Raw genomic sequence first — 16,155 nt, 5'->3', positions numbered from 1 at the left:
CTTTCTTGGAGCAATACTTTTGGATGGTAAAAATGCAGCAAAACTTCCTTCAACAGTATCAGGATTGCCACAGATTGCATGTGCAGTATCACAGTAATAGCCACATTTGCCATGAAAACACAAATTATTGGCTATCAAAAAAAAAGAATAGAATTTTAACATTAACAAAATAATGACCATTAAGTTATTGATTAAGAATCAGGGAAAGACAATTGTAATTAATTAATCAGATGAAATAACTTTTCTGTTGTTGCTGCTATTGTTTTTAGTTCTTTTCCTCCATTTTTTGAATAAATAATACTAATGAATCTAATTGACATGGTAACAGCGGTATTTGGCATCAAAAAAACAAACAAGGAGTAGGTATTCATATGCATAATTTTGTCTGAATAACGTATTGAAGAATTGTATTAGACTGATCATCATTCATTAGAATGGTCAGTATTAAAAAAGCATTTTTGTTTCGTTTTCATCCATTACAGTGTTTTAATAATAAATCGAAATGAATTTGTGTTTCAAACAAAAAAAACGAATAAGTTTTGTATATTGATCATGTCATTGTACGTGTGTGAGTGTGTCTGATTTCGTTGAAATAAAATAGGAAACAAAATTAATTAAACAAAAGGAAATTATCAATGCTAAATGTAACTGGAGAATATTATTCTTTATGTACACAGACATGAAACAACATGTATACACAGAATAACCAACAATAGAAAAAACACTGGACATGGCAAACATTATTATGAATGCGAGAAAAAAACATCAAATTTCATTTTTATTCAATCAAACAAATTCTACCATCGATTCTCTTGAGATTGAATTGTTTTTTTTCTGCTTCGTTATTATCAAACACAATGTGTTTGTATTATTTCATGTTGTAATGATGATGTTGATGATTGTAAATTGGAATGGACAGACGGAAAATATTCGTGCATGTTTAAAATGTAATGAATGAACAAAACATGTCGCCGTTCATGTTGTAATTTTTTTGTTGTTGTTGGGTGCCAATTTTCATTCTCTCAATTGCAGTCATATATTTCGCTTTTTCATTGATTTTCATTGATTCCATACCAAACATGATTCAAACTTTTTTCTATTTGTTTCATTAACGCTAGTTTAGTGTACGAATATTTGACAAGGTAATTTTTTTCACACTATGACTTTGTCCTTAGGAATGTGTGGTTACAATATAAGCTATAATTGATTAACGAACATATATATAGAATATATGTGATAAATAAAGTTTTCCTGTTTTTAATCAAATACCAATGGAAAAAAATCAAGCATAGTTCACCACCCACACCGAAGCACACAATGAAAAAGTGAATGAAACTGCTGTTTTCCATTCATCAGATTAGTTTAGGTTAGCGGGGATCGAGAGCAACCAACGAGAAATGGGAAATGAAAAAAAAAAAAAAAATTTAATTAACTTACCTGGTGAAATGAAAAATGTTTTGATGAGATCATCATCAGCGATTGCATATATTTCCGATGTTATATTCAATACACGACCAATAACCGGTGGTGTACGACGAAATCCTAATATCCTAAATATATTCAATAAAAACAACAATTGTTCAATTTTTTTAAAAAAATTTATTTCCGATAAATGTACCTATCCAGATGATATGCTGCAATCTCGGCATTATGTCGTTCATAATCGGTAAAATAAAAATGATTTGGATCAGTTTCTTTATCACGTGAAAATCTTTGAGAAAAAAAAACGAAAAATTGAATTTTCATTAAAAAAACAACAATATCATACGTACCTCATTGGTTTAAACAAAGCTTTTCCTCCATTGTCATAGTTGATGATTAATTTCAATTGTGTACCACCTTCTTTTTGTGCTATTTAAAAAAAAAGAAAAAAACAAAAGTTATAAGTTTCATGATTCTGATTGAAAAACAAATCTGTGATTATTTAATCATTCAATTCTTTTTTGTTGTTTTTGATCAAATTAATGGATGATTGTTTCCAAGGAAAAAAAGAAGCAAAAAAACCTCAGAACTGACACATGCAATTACATAATGATATCGAAGTTAAAATACAGAAACACATGTCAAAAATGCATTACTTTTTTAAGTCAAGAAAGATTAAAGTTTTCCAACAAATTGAATCGAATAAATAAAGAAAAAGAATGATTTCTCAAAAAAAAACATTACTTGATATCCAAATAAAAGTATTCATAGCTTTCATCATCAGTATTATTATTAATAAGCCATCATTATCTCGTATATATGACAGGCAATGTTTTTTTTTGTATTTCCTCTGTTTATTGTCTTGTTCAACCAATGATCATAATGGATTGATAATAGAGAGAAATGTATACGATTCTTAAAAAAATTCATCATTTTTTTAATGATAAATCACAGAGAACAACAAAAAAACATATAAATCTGATAACATCTTTTGGTTGAACAAGATGTTATCATTGTTTTGAAGATGATTTTCAGTCAACGAACAAAAAAAACAAAAAACATAAAACAAAACAAAAATACTATTTCCACAAAATGTGTTATCATTATACATGATAGATAAAATTGGTCGGAACATTATCATCATCATCATCAACAACAACAACAAATAAATGAACATCGACTATTTTAACAAATAATAATGATAATAATAATAATTATGATTGAAAAACAGTAAGTAAAAAAAAAGTTTTTCATTTTCAAGAAAATCCTGAATATTATTATGAATTCAAGAATCAATGGGGAGTCGTCGAGTTTATCATCTACTCTTTTTTCCTATTATCATCAACATTATCATTTATAAACATGTGAAAATCTGTTCTCTATATGCAAAGAAAGTTAAAGGAAAAAATTCTGCATTTTGTCTGCGGGGGTAGACAATGGGATGGTTATGGTATCTCTAATTGAGTTTTTGCACATCATAATAATGAACATTAAAAAGAAAATCGAATGAGAGAATGGAGAAAAAATGATTGAATGAATGAATTTAAAGAATTTACAAATGTGAAAAGGGTAATGAAGAAAACATCATCATCTCGAAGAAAAATAGATCGGATTTTTTCATTCGTTTGTTTTTTTCTCAAATCAAGTAGTATGTTTGTGAAGATGTTGTTTTCAACATTCATTTTATCCCCGTTCATTAAGAAAGTTGTTCAAAAAACCATTATTTTTTTTGGCTCTTTTAAAAAAAGTCCATTTTTTAACGTTACTTTTGATTATTGGTGTTATTCTTGATGGTTGATGATGTGTGTGTGTGTGTGTGGTTCTTTTTTTATCAAGGAAAAAAATACTAAAAACTTTTTAAACAAAAAAAAATTAATTTTAAAAACTTTTTTGGGAAAAAATTTGCTATCGTCATCATTCAACTAGCCATTTTTTGTTGCTAAAAAAATAAAACAACAGAATCCATTTATGGGACAAGAGTGGGGTGAAATTAGTCCAATCAAGCGTATGTTCAATAATATATGGATAGTGTGATCATCAAACAACCATTAGAATCGGTATTTTTGAAAAAAATAAATAATAATTCAAACTTACCAACATGAACAATGTCCAATGTTTCCATATCGTGTAATAATCGTTGTAATGGTTGACTATCAATTGGATATAATTCACGTTCAGTAATATCCATATAAAATTCTTCCCAAGATGTATGATTCGATGATGATGATGATCTGTGTACAAACATATACATTTTGTATTTTGTTGAACCCATAATAAAATGAGAAAAATAGAGAAAAAAAACATGGATATAATTAGCAAATTGCCATTATACATTGTATCTAATTATAATGATTGTATGTTTGGTTGTGTTTTTCTAGTTTTCTTATCTAATTTTGTTGTCACATTATTAGAATTTGAAATCCAAGTATAACATATTACAGACACAAAGATGGTACCCCAAACAAAGTTTTCGGTACTTACGTATTAGACTCAAGGCGAGATCAAGTTTGCACGCAAATTTGAGAGTGTTGTTTAAACGCTTGCATAACACTTCATTTTAGCTCTAAAAGAACTTTTTGTGTTTAATAAATATGAATAACACTTCAGTTTAGTTCTAAAAGAAAAGTTCTACTGTGTCAATTGTTTCATTTTAAACATTGTATTTTATACTCCTAGGCTATCTGCATAATATTTGTAATCTATATTTTATTTTGAATTTCTTATTTTAGCGTAAATATCCATCGGATAAACTTTTTAATAAAATTATTATTATTATTACTGTGTCAATTGTTTCTACTGTTTCTATTATTTCTTAAGTGCAAAATCAAATATGCTTATATGGGATCTTCCCAAAACAGAAGAAGAAGCAATTCTTTTTCTACAAGACAAAAATGTTTTGCCGAAATCCAAAATTTGTTCGAAAGGTCACGAAATGAAATTAAATATAAAGAATAGATTTTTTAAAATCAAATGTTTTTATCAGCAGTTAGGTTTTCCTACCCGGAAAACCTAACTGCCCTAACCTAACCTAACCTAACCTGCCTAGATTAAGTTTGATTAATTGAAAACCAAAGAATGTTCATTTGCTCTTTTCTCTGTTTATGCAAGTTAGCATTGAGTTTTTGGTTCCTAATCTACAAGAGCCAAAAACTCAATGCTATGAGTATGCTACTCAATGCTCGCACAACACTTCTATGTTAACTTGCTACTTATATAAAGAAAGAAAAAAGCAGATGAATATTCTTTGGTTTGTAATTAATCAAAATTAATCTAGGCAGGTTAGTTTGTTAGACAGTTAGGTTTTCCGGGTAGGAAAACCTAACTGCTGATAAAAACATTTGATTTTAAAAATCTATAATGTATTTAAGTTCTTTTAGAACTTTGCCTTTTAAGTTTTAACTAAAAGTCAATGATGTCCCCTTTGTTTGTTTTATTCTTTCTTTATATATAAGTAGCAAGTTAGCATAGAAGTGTTGTGCGAGCACCGTGTTCTATTGTGTGCAAATTTTGGGTGTACACTTTTAATTTTTTAACTTGATCTCGCCTTGAGGCTAATACGTAAGTACCAAGTTTTCTTTTATTAAATAGAATAACACACAGACACACACAGTGAATTCTTACTATTCATTTATTTATATTAGAAAAAAATGCATTGGTTAGTGGTCAAGATTCTTTTATTTATTTATTTTTCTCTGAACTAAAAGAAAACCCATAATGATAATAATAAAAAAATTCAATTAGTAACCGAATAGACCATACTGTGCTGTTTGATTGAAATCTATATGAATGTATACATCTTTTGTGCATATAGAATAAATTCTATGATCACGATGATATAATGATAATAATCATTTTGTTGATCAGTGAAGAAACAACAAAAACAACAACAAATGAAAATAGTGACATTCTTCGAACAGCAACAAGATGATGATTTATTAAATTAAATGGTCACAAAATAACAACAACAGTAAAAAACTATCATCATCATCATCATTGTTTCCGTGGTTGTCCGGGATGTCGTCGTTTTCATTTTGGTATGTGTAATATTTAGAAAGAAAGCACAGCAGTAACTTTTTTCACAATTTGATGTTGTTGTTGTTGTCGTTTTTTTTCTTGATCTAGAAATTCCAACACAGAAAAATAAAGAATCCAAATATTTTGAAGATGATTCTTTGAAAAAAAACCAACACAAATTGATTTGTTGTTGAAATCCAAGCAAAAAAAATAAACAAACAACTGGATTATTATTATAAATGATTATTATTCAACCAATGTTTTGAGTTGAAAAAAAGTTCACCATCTTTTTTAGGGTAAGGGATTGCATTATTTTCCGCTGGTAACTGTTTGAAATCAGAATAACTGCCATCAATGAAAAAGAAAAAAACCCAAAATTTTTGCTCTCTTTTTTCAGTTTCATTTGATTACTATCTTTTTATTCAATGTCCAACGATGTGGATAGGAAAAAAATTGTTTTTTTTCAACATTTAGAAAGTAAAAAATATGAATTTTGTATATAAAATATAAATTTAGCATAATATTTTCCTCAATTTTTTTTAACTAGAATCATTTATTATCATAAATGATCAACCCAGATACAGCAACAACCATAAAATGAAGATGAATCAAATCGAATGACCGGATGATAGAAAATGAAATGTTTCTGGTTGTATCAACTAATAGGAGAAAAAAAATGATGAACCAGAAAGAATCATAATTCAAAATATTGAAAAATATTAACCAGATTTTTCAATATTTATTCCTCCATATCACACACACACACAAACAAGCAGGAAAAAAACAGCACAAAAGTCCATTGGCTAGAACTTTGGTTGGTTGGTCACACAATTCTCCGATTCTCTTGGTCTCGTCGAATCAAATTATCTTGTATGATGTGTATGTGTGTGTGCTTACTGTTCAATTTTTTTTTGCCGAAGCTTGATTATACATTCATTTATTCAAACTTTTTTGGTGTTTTTTCTTTTTTTTTGTCAAACTATCCAACAGAAAATGAATGAATGAATGAATGAATTTCAACCACTAATAGATCTACACACACATACTAAGTTACATGACATAATCTATCATCATTAGTGAAAAATATTGAGAAAAAAAAAGTTTCCGAAATTCAGTGGATTGGTGTAATTTGGTTTTTTTTCAAATTTGTTTATTTTTTATTCATTCATTCATTTCTTTAGTTTGTCGCACGCAATTGCCTATTGGGCAATTGTTTGTTTTTTCACTTCTATAACGCACGTCGTTTTATGTATAGAAATTTTTTTTCTTGTTTTAAAATCGTTCATTTGGATTATTATTGATGTATGTGTGTGCGAGGGTGATGGAGAGAAGAGTGTGATTTTGTTTGTTTAGTTGGTATTATTATTATTATTATTAATAGAATTGTATTGAAATGACAACGAAGAGAAATAGACAGAAGAACGATATATAAATGATAATGATGATCGAAACAGATGTTACTCCAAATCGATCATTTTATAATATTAAAAAAAGCAAAGATGGAATGCAGAAGAAAAAATATTCAAAGTTTACTATACCCATTCCATGATCGAAATATATTGAATAACATCAAAAAAAAACAGGCACGCAAAAATCCCTATCAAGGTATACACACAATCATGTTCAATGATATACTTTTTTTGTTTGTTACACAATGATGATGATAAATATAGGATTATTAGATATATGGTCATTTTGTATTTCTACATTCATGCAAAAAAAACAATGTATACACCCTCATTGATATTGATTCTCATATTTATTGTGTGAATAATATAACCTTTATTATTATTATCATCATCGTTTGATTGAAATGTCTTTGAGAATTTGTTTCTCTTTCACTATTTTTTAAATAGTTTCTGGTTTTGACATTTACATATTTTGTTTTTTGTCCCTTTATTCATATGAATAAAAATAATCGTTTTAACAATATTCATTATCATTATTGTTGTTATTATTATTATAAACAACGAATAAAAATTCTTTCTTTCTGTTTTTGTTCACGAATATGATTCCAGTAATGACATCATCATCATCAATGAAAATATAGAAAAGAAAAAACATTTTTTTTTATAGAATACAAACAAAAAATAACGATGTTTATCGCGGCAATATGAATAACAATAATGAATTTTATTATTCAACCAAGTTTTCATTTCATTTTATGATTTTTTTTCTCTATTCATATCTATTAAAGAATCTAGATATATTATAAATTTTAAAAAGTAACACAACAATAATAAAATAATACAAATGATGCGTAACATGACCACATATATATGAAAACAAATTTTTTGTTCAAAATACAAACACTGATTTTTCATTCATCACACAAATACATATAAATTTTCGAAGAAATGTGGAAGGAGAAACAAACGAAGCGACAAACAATAAAATAGGAAAAAAAGAAAATTGCAAAAAGAAATTCTTTCTTTTTTAAAGAAAAATTTGTATAAAATTTTTCTTATTCTCAATTTGAATGTGTTTTGTGAATATTTTGTTTGTTTGTGTTGTTGATGATGTTTTTTATTCTTTGTTGAAATGAAGGAAAAAAAAGAATCTCAAATAGCCATTGCCAATAATATAAATATCGTAGATGATGATAGACATCATCACACACCATACATACACAACACGATGAAAAACACATTTCAATTCATTTTAAATTTTCCCTATCTTTGTATATAGTGAATCGAATACGATTGTTAAAGCGAATGATGAAACAATTTAACGAAGAAAAAATTCTCATTTAAAATGATTCTTTGTACGTGTGTGTGCTATAAAATTTTAAATTCAGAAAAATTTAGCATCAAAAAAACTAAAAAAAGAACCGACCATAATCCAGAGAGCAGGAAAAAAATCACATTTTACAAAAAATGTTGCACACACCAAAGAGAAACAAATATACGAAACATAAATTATGTGCGGTACGGAATGAATTTTGTACATAGAGAAATTTGTTGTATTCAAAAATCGAAAGAAAACAACAAAAACAACGTCTGTTTGAAAATTTCAATCACATCTTTTGTGTTGACGACAGCTTTCTGATATTTTGGAATATTTTCTTTGAAATTTTTTTTTCATCAAAGTTTTTTCATGCTATTTACCGGTGACCGAATCTGAATTCATTGACGAAAACGAAAATTGTTGTTTGTAGGCAATGCTTTAGGCACAATCAAAACTGTAAACCAAGAATTTTCAAAAAAAAACCAAATTACACTATGCAGCAAATTCTGTAAAAAAAAACAAAAAACAAAAAATTGATCCAACTTGGCCTGGACCAGTCAGAAAACTTGTTTTCCATTTTAGTTGACCGATTTTTCTCGCTTATTTTTTTCCAAGAAAAATGTAATGTGTTTTCTTCTTCTTTCCATCATTCACACCAAATGTGACGGACCAATTGATATTGGAGAGAGGCAAAAGAAAATTGTTGAAAACATTTTTTTTCTCACTCTAATCTTCTTCTTTTTTTTCATTACACAATTATCATCATCATTGCAGCAATCACATACACTCTCTTATACATACAAAAATAGATGATAAAAATCTGTGACCAATTTTCATCTTTTAATATTTTTTTTTGGGTGCAAAAAAATATAAGATGAAAATTAGATTAGTATCAAACGGATGAAAAAAAGAAACAAAAATTTCTACAATTCTAAAATTGTACATCTAACAACCAAAACTTGATTTTCGTTATGTCCATTGAGAAAATTATCATTGACATTTTTTTAAGCAGAAAGTTTTCGAAAAATTGCAAGCTTTTTTTTCTGCCGAATCAGAATTCTTTTCAAGTTAAGAATCGCATATATTTTTTTTCCCCAAAAAAATGACAAAGATTCTCATGAGATTTTTCATTCATTCATGTCATTTTTTGTTTGTTTGCTTCACTTTTGTTTTTCATTCATTCATTCACCACTTTAATACAAGAAAACAAAAAACAATTTTCTGTTGTTGATTATATATGTCAGTCTTTTATTTTTATCAACAAGAATTTCATCATCAGATCAGATCATTCAAGCTTATATATTTTTAACCACTCAATCTACTTGTTTTTGTTTTGTCCTTAATAATAATAATAATAATCTATTTGACTTTCCACACTTTTCTCTGCATGGAAAATATATCAGCACCGATTATGGATTTTCATTCAAAACACATACATTTTACACTGGATCAACCAAAATAATATTTTGACATTTTTCTGTGGAATCGATCCAAAACAAAAACAAAAAATATGAAACAAAAAAAAACATTGTCAACTTTTCGTGAATGTGAAAAAAATGATAAAATCATTACTAGGAAAAAAACAGCAACGACTAAAGTTGAGCCGAATGAAACAAAAAAAAAAATTTGGATGATAAAAGCCAAGGGTTGATTTTGTTATGTAATGCGCCCTTAGATGATGATGGATGTCGTGTTGTGTTCATTATTATTATCATCATTATTATTAAAATATAAACCCGAAAACATTGAAAGAATTGAAAAAAAAATGAAAAGATGATGAAGAAAAATTACAACAACAAAAAGAAAGACACAAATCAATTTAAACATTGTTTAGATTCCAATGTTTAGCTCGAAGTAGCGAATGAATGAATGATATGAAAAAAATACAGAATTTGGCTTTTTTCATTTGGTGATAAGCGATGAACAAAATAAAAGATTCGCATTTCTATTTCCATTCTGAACATGTAACACACACTGCGATAGTAGTTAAAAATTTGATTAAAGATCGAATGTCGCAATGTGAATACTAATCACAAATTGTTTATTTGTTTCAAAGATTTGAAATTTGAAAGAATTGAAACAAAACAACAGGAAACGGACAAGCGAAAACGTTTCGGAAGTTTCAAATTGATTTTTTTTTGTTTCTCTCACTCATTCACTAACTAATTCTCAATGTATATTTCATTATTGAATAAGATAAGCAGATGTGAAATGAATGATTAGACACAATGACATACACACAGCATAGATTATATGATAATGATAATAATGAAATAGAAATAGATTTTTGTTTTCAAATGATAAATGATTTGATCATTGTGTGTTTGTGTAAGTAACATTTTCAATTTGGTTATTCGTGTTAAAAATATATTTTGTTCGAGATATATTAAGTTTACATTATCCAAAAAAAACGAAATATATTTATAAATAATATTTGGCTGAATCATCGTTGTGATTAGGCTAACGAAAAAAGAAAAAAAGAAACAAAACAAAAAACAAACATCGATAAACAGGCCAAATAGCTTGATCATATCGATGATACAAAAAAAAATCGATTCTTCTGTGTATAGAATCGAGTATGTATTTGTGTGTGTCTGTGGATGCAAGGGGAAAAAAGATCAATTGAATATACATCAACCAGAAAGAAGGACCAACTAAACATTTTTGGACATATTTTTTCTCATTCGAAAACAACCCGAAAACCAAAAACACAGTTAACACGGACCTGAATCAGAAAGAAAATCTGGGACAAAAAACAAAACAAAACAGAAAAAAAACAGTGCAAGATGGAATTTGCTGTAACAATATTTTTTCATTTTTTCTTCTTCCTACAGATGTTAGTCAGATTTTTTTTCTGGATCTCTCATTTTTCTGCTTATTTTATTATTTCTGGATAAAATTATTGTCGATTAATCGATCGAAGATTTTCAAAGCTGCAATAAAAAAACATTAGCACAGCGCACCAAACACAAACATTGACATCAACAAACCAATCTAATGATTCAAAATTGGATAATTTATTTTTTCGACTACTGTTTTCTTTGTTCTTTTTTTTCTCATTCATTCTAGAATTGAATTTTAATTTGATTATTATTTTTCATCATCATCATCATCATATATGAAACACGAGTACCACCGTTTTATGATACTACTATTTTATCATCATCACATTAATATAAACATTTTTGAAACTACAATAGTATACTAGTTTAGTGATAAAAATAAGGATAAATGTTTCCAAAAACTTAACATTAATATTCACTTCTTTCAAAGAAAATAATGATGATGATAATGATAATTTTCAATGCAAGTTTTTTTTGTTGGATTTTTACCCATAACAATTTCCCTGCGATATATTGTCAACGTTTTTTATTTGTAAAGTTGATAATGATGAGTAGAATCAAATGTGGCGCGAACACACAAAAAAAACAGGGATAATTTATTTTAATGAATTTTCATTTCTTCTTTTTTTTCTTTAAAAAAAGAAAATAAATTGATGAAAACATTTTCCATTCATCTAATAGTTGTCTCCTTTAGATTAGACTTTTTATATTCATTTCATTTATTTTTCCATTTTCTCAATCATCACTTCAATTCAATTATTACATCATAGACACATTTTCTTACAATTGTCATTGTCTTCTTATGTATTTATATGTGTTTCACTATAATTCATTCGATGATTCATTTAATTGAAAAACTATACAATCACCCTTTTCTTTTTTGAAGAACAAATGGAAAAAAAAGACAAAATGAGCTAGAACAAGAAAAAAATTAAACTTTTTTTCAACAAAATCCTTTGGAATGACAATTTTTTTTCATCACCGAACTGAACAAAAAGAAAAAGAAAAATCTAGTTCGAAAATAGTTACAACATTTTTTTTTCTTTTCATTTCGGGTAGCCGGAACCCGAAAATAAAACAAACAAAATAATGGCAGTAGAATTTTTTCTCTCTAAATTGTAAATTGAAAGGATCTTCTTTTTTTTAAATAATTTTTTTTTGAATAAAAAAAATTCAATACCAGAACATCCAAAGGGGAAATATTATATTTGAACGAATCGATACTATCGATTTTTGTCATTCACATTCAAGCAAAAATAAAGAATGCAACTATATCTCTTTGGGTGCCGGAGGATTCGAGAAGAAAAAAAAACTTTTCTTGTGGAAATTTGAACTTTTTTTCAAAAAAAATTACCGCTTTTTTCTTTAAAAAGCTTCTTTTTTTTAGCTGTCTTCTTAAGCAATGATGATGATGATGATCTTGATCATTAATCTTTATTATAAAGACAATACACATACACACAAAGCGAAAAAACTATTTCATCGTCGTCAACATCATCATCGTATAATTCTTATTCAAAGAATGGATATAACAAGCAAAAAAAAAAAAAACAATTGATTGGTTGATTTACCCACAGCAAGAACAAAACGATACAGACTTAAGTTTGTACTGCAAATAGTGGTGGTGGTGACCATCATCATCACCGCCACCCACTTTTTCTGGATCATCAAAACCAAAAAAAAAACGAATAAAGATTATTTTATTCAAAACGAAACAAGAAAAAAAAATCCAAACCAAGACATTTATCTAGATGGATCTAGATAAATTTTATCCCAAAAGAATCAACATGAATAATAATGCTGTAAATGTTAGGCCAACCAACCAACCAACCAACCAATGTGTCCAACCAAGAAAAAACCACCAAAACTTGATCATGTGAATAAAGTGGTGTGTATGTTTGATTTGAATCAATCGAAATGATCATAAGATAAAAAGTATTGATTTTATTTTGTTTTTTCTGTAGACCCATTTTACTACTAAAACATAAGCACCCACGATTATTTCTATTCTCCGGAAAATCATTACAATCAGCATCTTTTTTGGCAATACATTGAATCAATGTATGTAATACAAATATATAATATATAGGATTTTCTTGTTATTATTATTATTATTATAGATAAGATTTGATGATCCGGAATAATTGATTTAATTGATATAATCGATTATTTCCCAAATACCGAATAGACAATATGCTATTTGAATTTGTTTGTTTGTTTTTTAGTTTCTTATTTTGATCATTTCTTCTTTCGTTTTGTTTTGTCATTTTTTACAAATTAAAATAGAAAAATATAAATAGATAAAAACGAGAATACAATATATTAATTTGATTGATTGATACGTGTGAAAACTATAGTAACAAACAAAAATAAAAAATCAATTTGACAACAATAAAAATGTATGACAAACAATTAATCCTTTATGAATGAGAGAGAATATTAACAGAAATGACAATAGATTGATTAATATTTCTTCTTCTTTTTTTGTATTACCAAAGTGAATGAAAATTTATTATAATTCTCTTATGGGTCAATCATCAATAATTTTTGTTTTCCTATCCTAACTCTCTTGTGAAATATGAAAATGTTTATTTGGTATTTTTAGTGGTAATCATAACTCAGTCTTGTTTCTAAAATATATGGGATTTTGTTATTGTTTTTGTTGTTGTTGTTGTTGTTGTCAGATTCGTGGTAAATATAACAAAGAATCGAAACATCTGAAATGAATGAAAGAAAAAAAAATATGATATATGTGTGAGAAAAAGCAACAACAACCAATTTGTCATCGAAAGTAGTGCACAGGGAACAACATTTGAAAAAAATATACATATTTATTTGACGGAAACATGGATAAACAGGCAGAAGAAATGGATATTCAAAATATTTGTTTGGGAGAAACGAATGAGAAAAAATTGAATTTTTCTTTTTGAATAAAATGGAATTATTATTATTCTTTGTTTATCTAATTTATCAATGTCATAATAATAATCATCTTCAATGTAGCAAGTAAGAAATAATGTTTCAACATTTTCAAGGTATTTTAAAACATAATTCAAAACAACAACAGCAACATGAGAGAAATTTTGTTAGATTCAAATAGCACTTTTGCTGAAAATTGTAGTGACCTTTTTTTTTGTTGAACAAATTTTATTCAATAAAATTATTGTCATTCATCAGTGTAAACGATAAAGAATTTTTATCCTGTATGAAAGACATGAAAAAAGCTTGAAAACTTGAAAAAATGAATTTAAATATTGAAATTCAAATTTTTTTCGTTTTGAAAAATCTTTATAAGATTATTAAATAATTTTTTAAATTTGATCGATCGATCAGGTTGATTGATTGATGGATCGTATAAATCCTCTTTTCTCCATTTCATAATAAGAAATGTTACACATTTCATGTTAATTTACAATTCAGAATTATTCATCCAAAAGAAAAAGGTATTTTTTTATCCAAAAGAGTTTTGTTCAACATCGATTCTTTCATTTGGTTGTTGTTGCTAGAGTGTGAAAAGTGTCAACATTGAAACAAACGACAAATTTTTTCCTGGTTATATATGTTTTTGGATGAAATCTGTCAAATTATCAAATGAGAAACTTTCAAACATAATAGTGAACACAATGTAAACATCTCGACAACAACATTACCCCATTCATTTTTTTTTCATTTTTCATTCAAGGTATACCGGCTGTATGAAAAACTGAATTTCAACTTTTTGTTTGTTTTGATTCATGTTAATAACAATAAATATTTATGAAGAACAAAAAATGATAGATATCACCATCGTCATTCACTCAAAGAAAAATAGTGAAAATATTTTCGTAAGAAAAAAAAACGAAATGAATGAAAAGAAATTTTCCTCCAAAAAATGTCTGTTCCAAACAAACTTTTCTATCAACATTCTTCAAAAAAATCACTGAAAAAAAGGATAGAAATAGAAATAGAAATAAAACCTTGGAAATTTACAATAACCAACGAGAATAACAACAATTTTATTAAAAACCACAGAAATTGTTAAAAAGTTTTTTTTTGTAAAAATAAACCAAAAACAAAACGAAACGATTATGGATGTAAAACCCATAAATATTCTGTAAATTCAACTGTTTCCTGTGTGATATGTGTGTGTGGTATTTTTTAAGTCAACTTTGCCCCCATCATTTAAACAACCAACCAAACCACCCACACATAAACAAAACAAGAATTTTCATTATAATTTTTTACTACTACTACCTATTTCTGTATACAGAAGATAGACAGATTCATTAATCCATTGGGCTTATATACTGTGTATCCCTTTTTCTTTCTTTTTTTTTCTCTCTCTCTTTCCCAATCACAGCCAAAAAGAATGTATTTTCCCTCCATTTTCTTTCTAGGTTCAATTTTTCATTGTTTCCATACAGATTCCCTCTTATCATATATTATATAGTGTTCTCTTCATCAAACAGCAGCAAAAAAAACATCATTAAATATATTTTGTGATTCTTGATTTACGAACGGGAAAAAATAAATTTTGGAATACGAATGACAACAATCGGGTCAACATTTTCAAAAAAAAACTAAGCAATAGAATTTTTGAAAGAGAGAGAGAGAGAGAGAGAGAGAGAGAGAGAGAGAGAGAGAGAGAGAGAGAGAGAGAGAGAGAGAGAGAGAGAGAGAGAGAGAAAGTAACGAGGACACAGGAAGTACTAAACAACAACAAAATAATGATTGAAAAGAATAAAAATTTTTGATGATGATGATTGGGAACAAGAAAAAAATTCTTTTGTATAAAGTTTGTATAAGCCTAAATTACTACAGATTTTTTTCCTGTGTGCTGCGCTAACAACGGAACCTTTGAAATCAAAATGTAAAAAAGCCAATTTTTTTCTCATTATGACCGACTCTAATTCTTTTATAATCTATAATAATAAAAAGTTTTATTAAGGATTCAGGTATGAAAAATGAAATAAAAATCCAATAATCGATTTTTTGTTGTTGTTTAGGTAGTACTATTTATATCTGTCGAAGCACACTAATAAATTCCTCATTCTTTAACGAAATTATTCTCAATGTATGTGTGTGAGTTTGTGCATATTTGGTTATTGGAATTGAAAAGAAAAGTTTGAACGAAACAATCATTTTCATATATATAACATATGTAAAACAC

The 16,155-nt window shown here is 27.2% G+C and overlaps 1 protein-coding gene across 1 annotated transcript in view; it reads right to left on the bottom strand.

Moving 5' to 3' along the window:
* LOC113792011 (uncharacterized) overlaps positions 1–16,155 on the bottom strand; it is a 32,232-nt gene that overhangs the window by 2,671 nt on the left and 13,406 nt on the right. The window contains exons 4-8 of the mRNA XM_027341876.2: positions 3,517–3,653; positions 1,773–1,851; positions 1,619–1,711; positions 1,438–1,550; positions 1–131 (exon numbers count right to left, since the gene is read on the bottom strand). Of these exons, the coding sequence (XP_027197677.2) occupies positions 1–131; positions 1,438–1,550; positions 1,619–1,711; positions 1,773–1,851; positions 3,517–3,653 (553 nt within the window). The remainder of the gene's footprint in view (positions 132–1,437; positions 1,551–1,618; positions 1,712–1,772; positions 1,852–3,516; positions 3,654–16,155) is intronic.

The sequence above is a fragment of the Dermatophagoides pteronyssinus genome, unplaced genomic scaffold (genome assembly GCF_027571235.1).
Source record: "Dermatophagoides pteronyssinus isolate colony J.1.1.1.1 unplaced genomic scaffold, Derpt_VIB-CSIC_2022.12 sq0028, whole genome shotgun sequence".
In the NCBI taxonomy this organism is placed as follows: domain Eukaryota; kingdom Metazoa; phylum Arthropoda; class Arachnida; order Sarcoptiformes; family Pyroglyphidae; genus Dermatophagoides; species Dermatophagoides pteronyssinus.
This window is presented reverse-complemented; position numbering and strand designations above follow the sequence as displayed.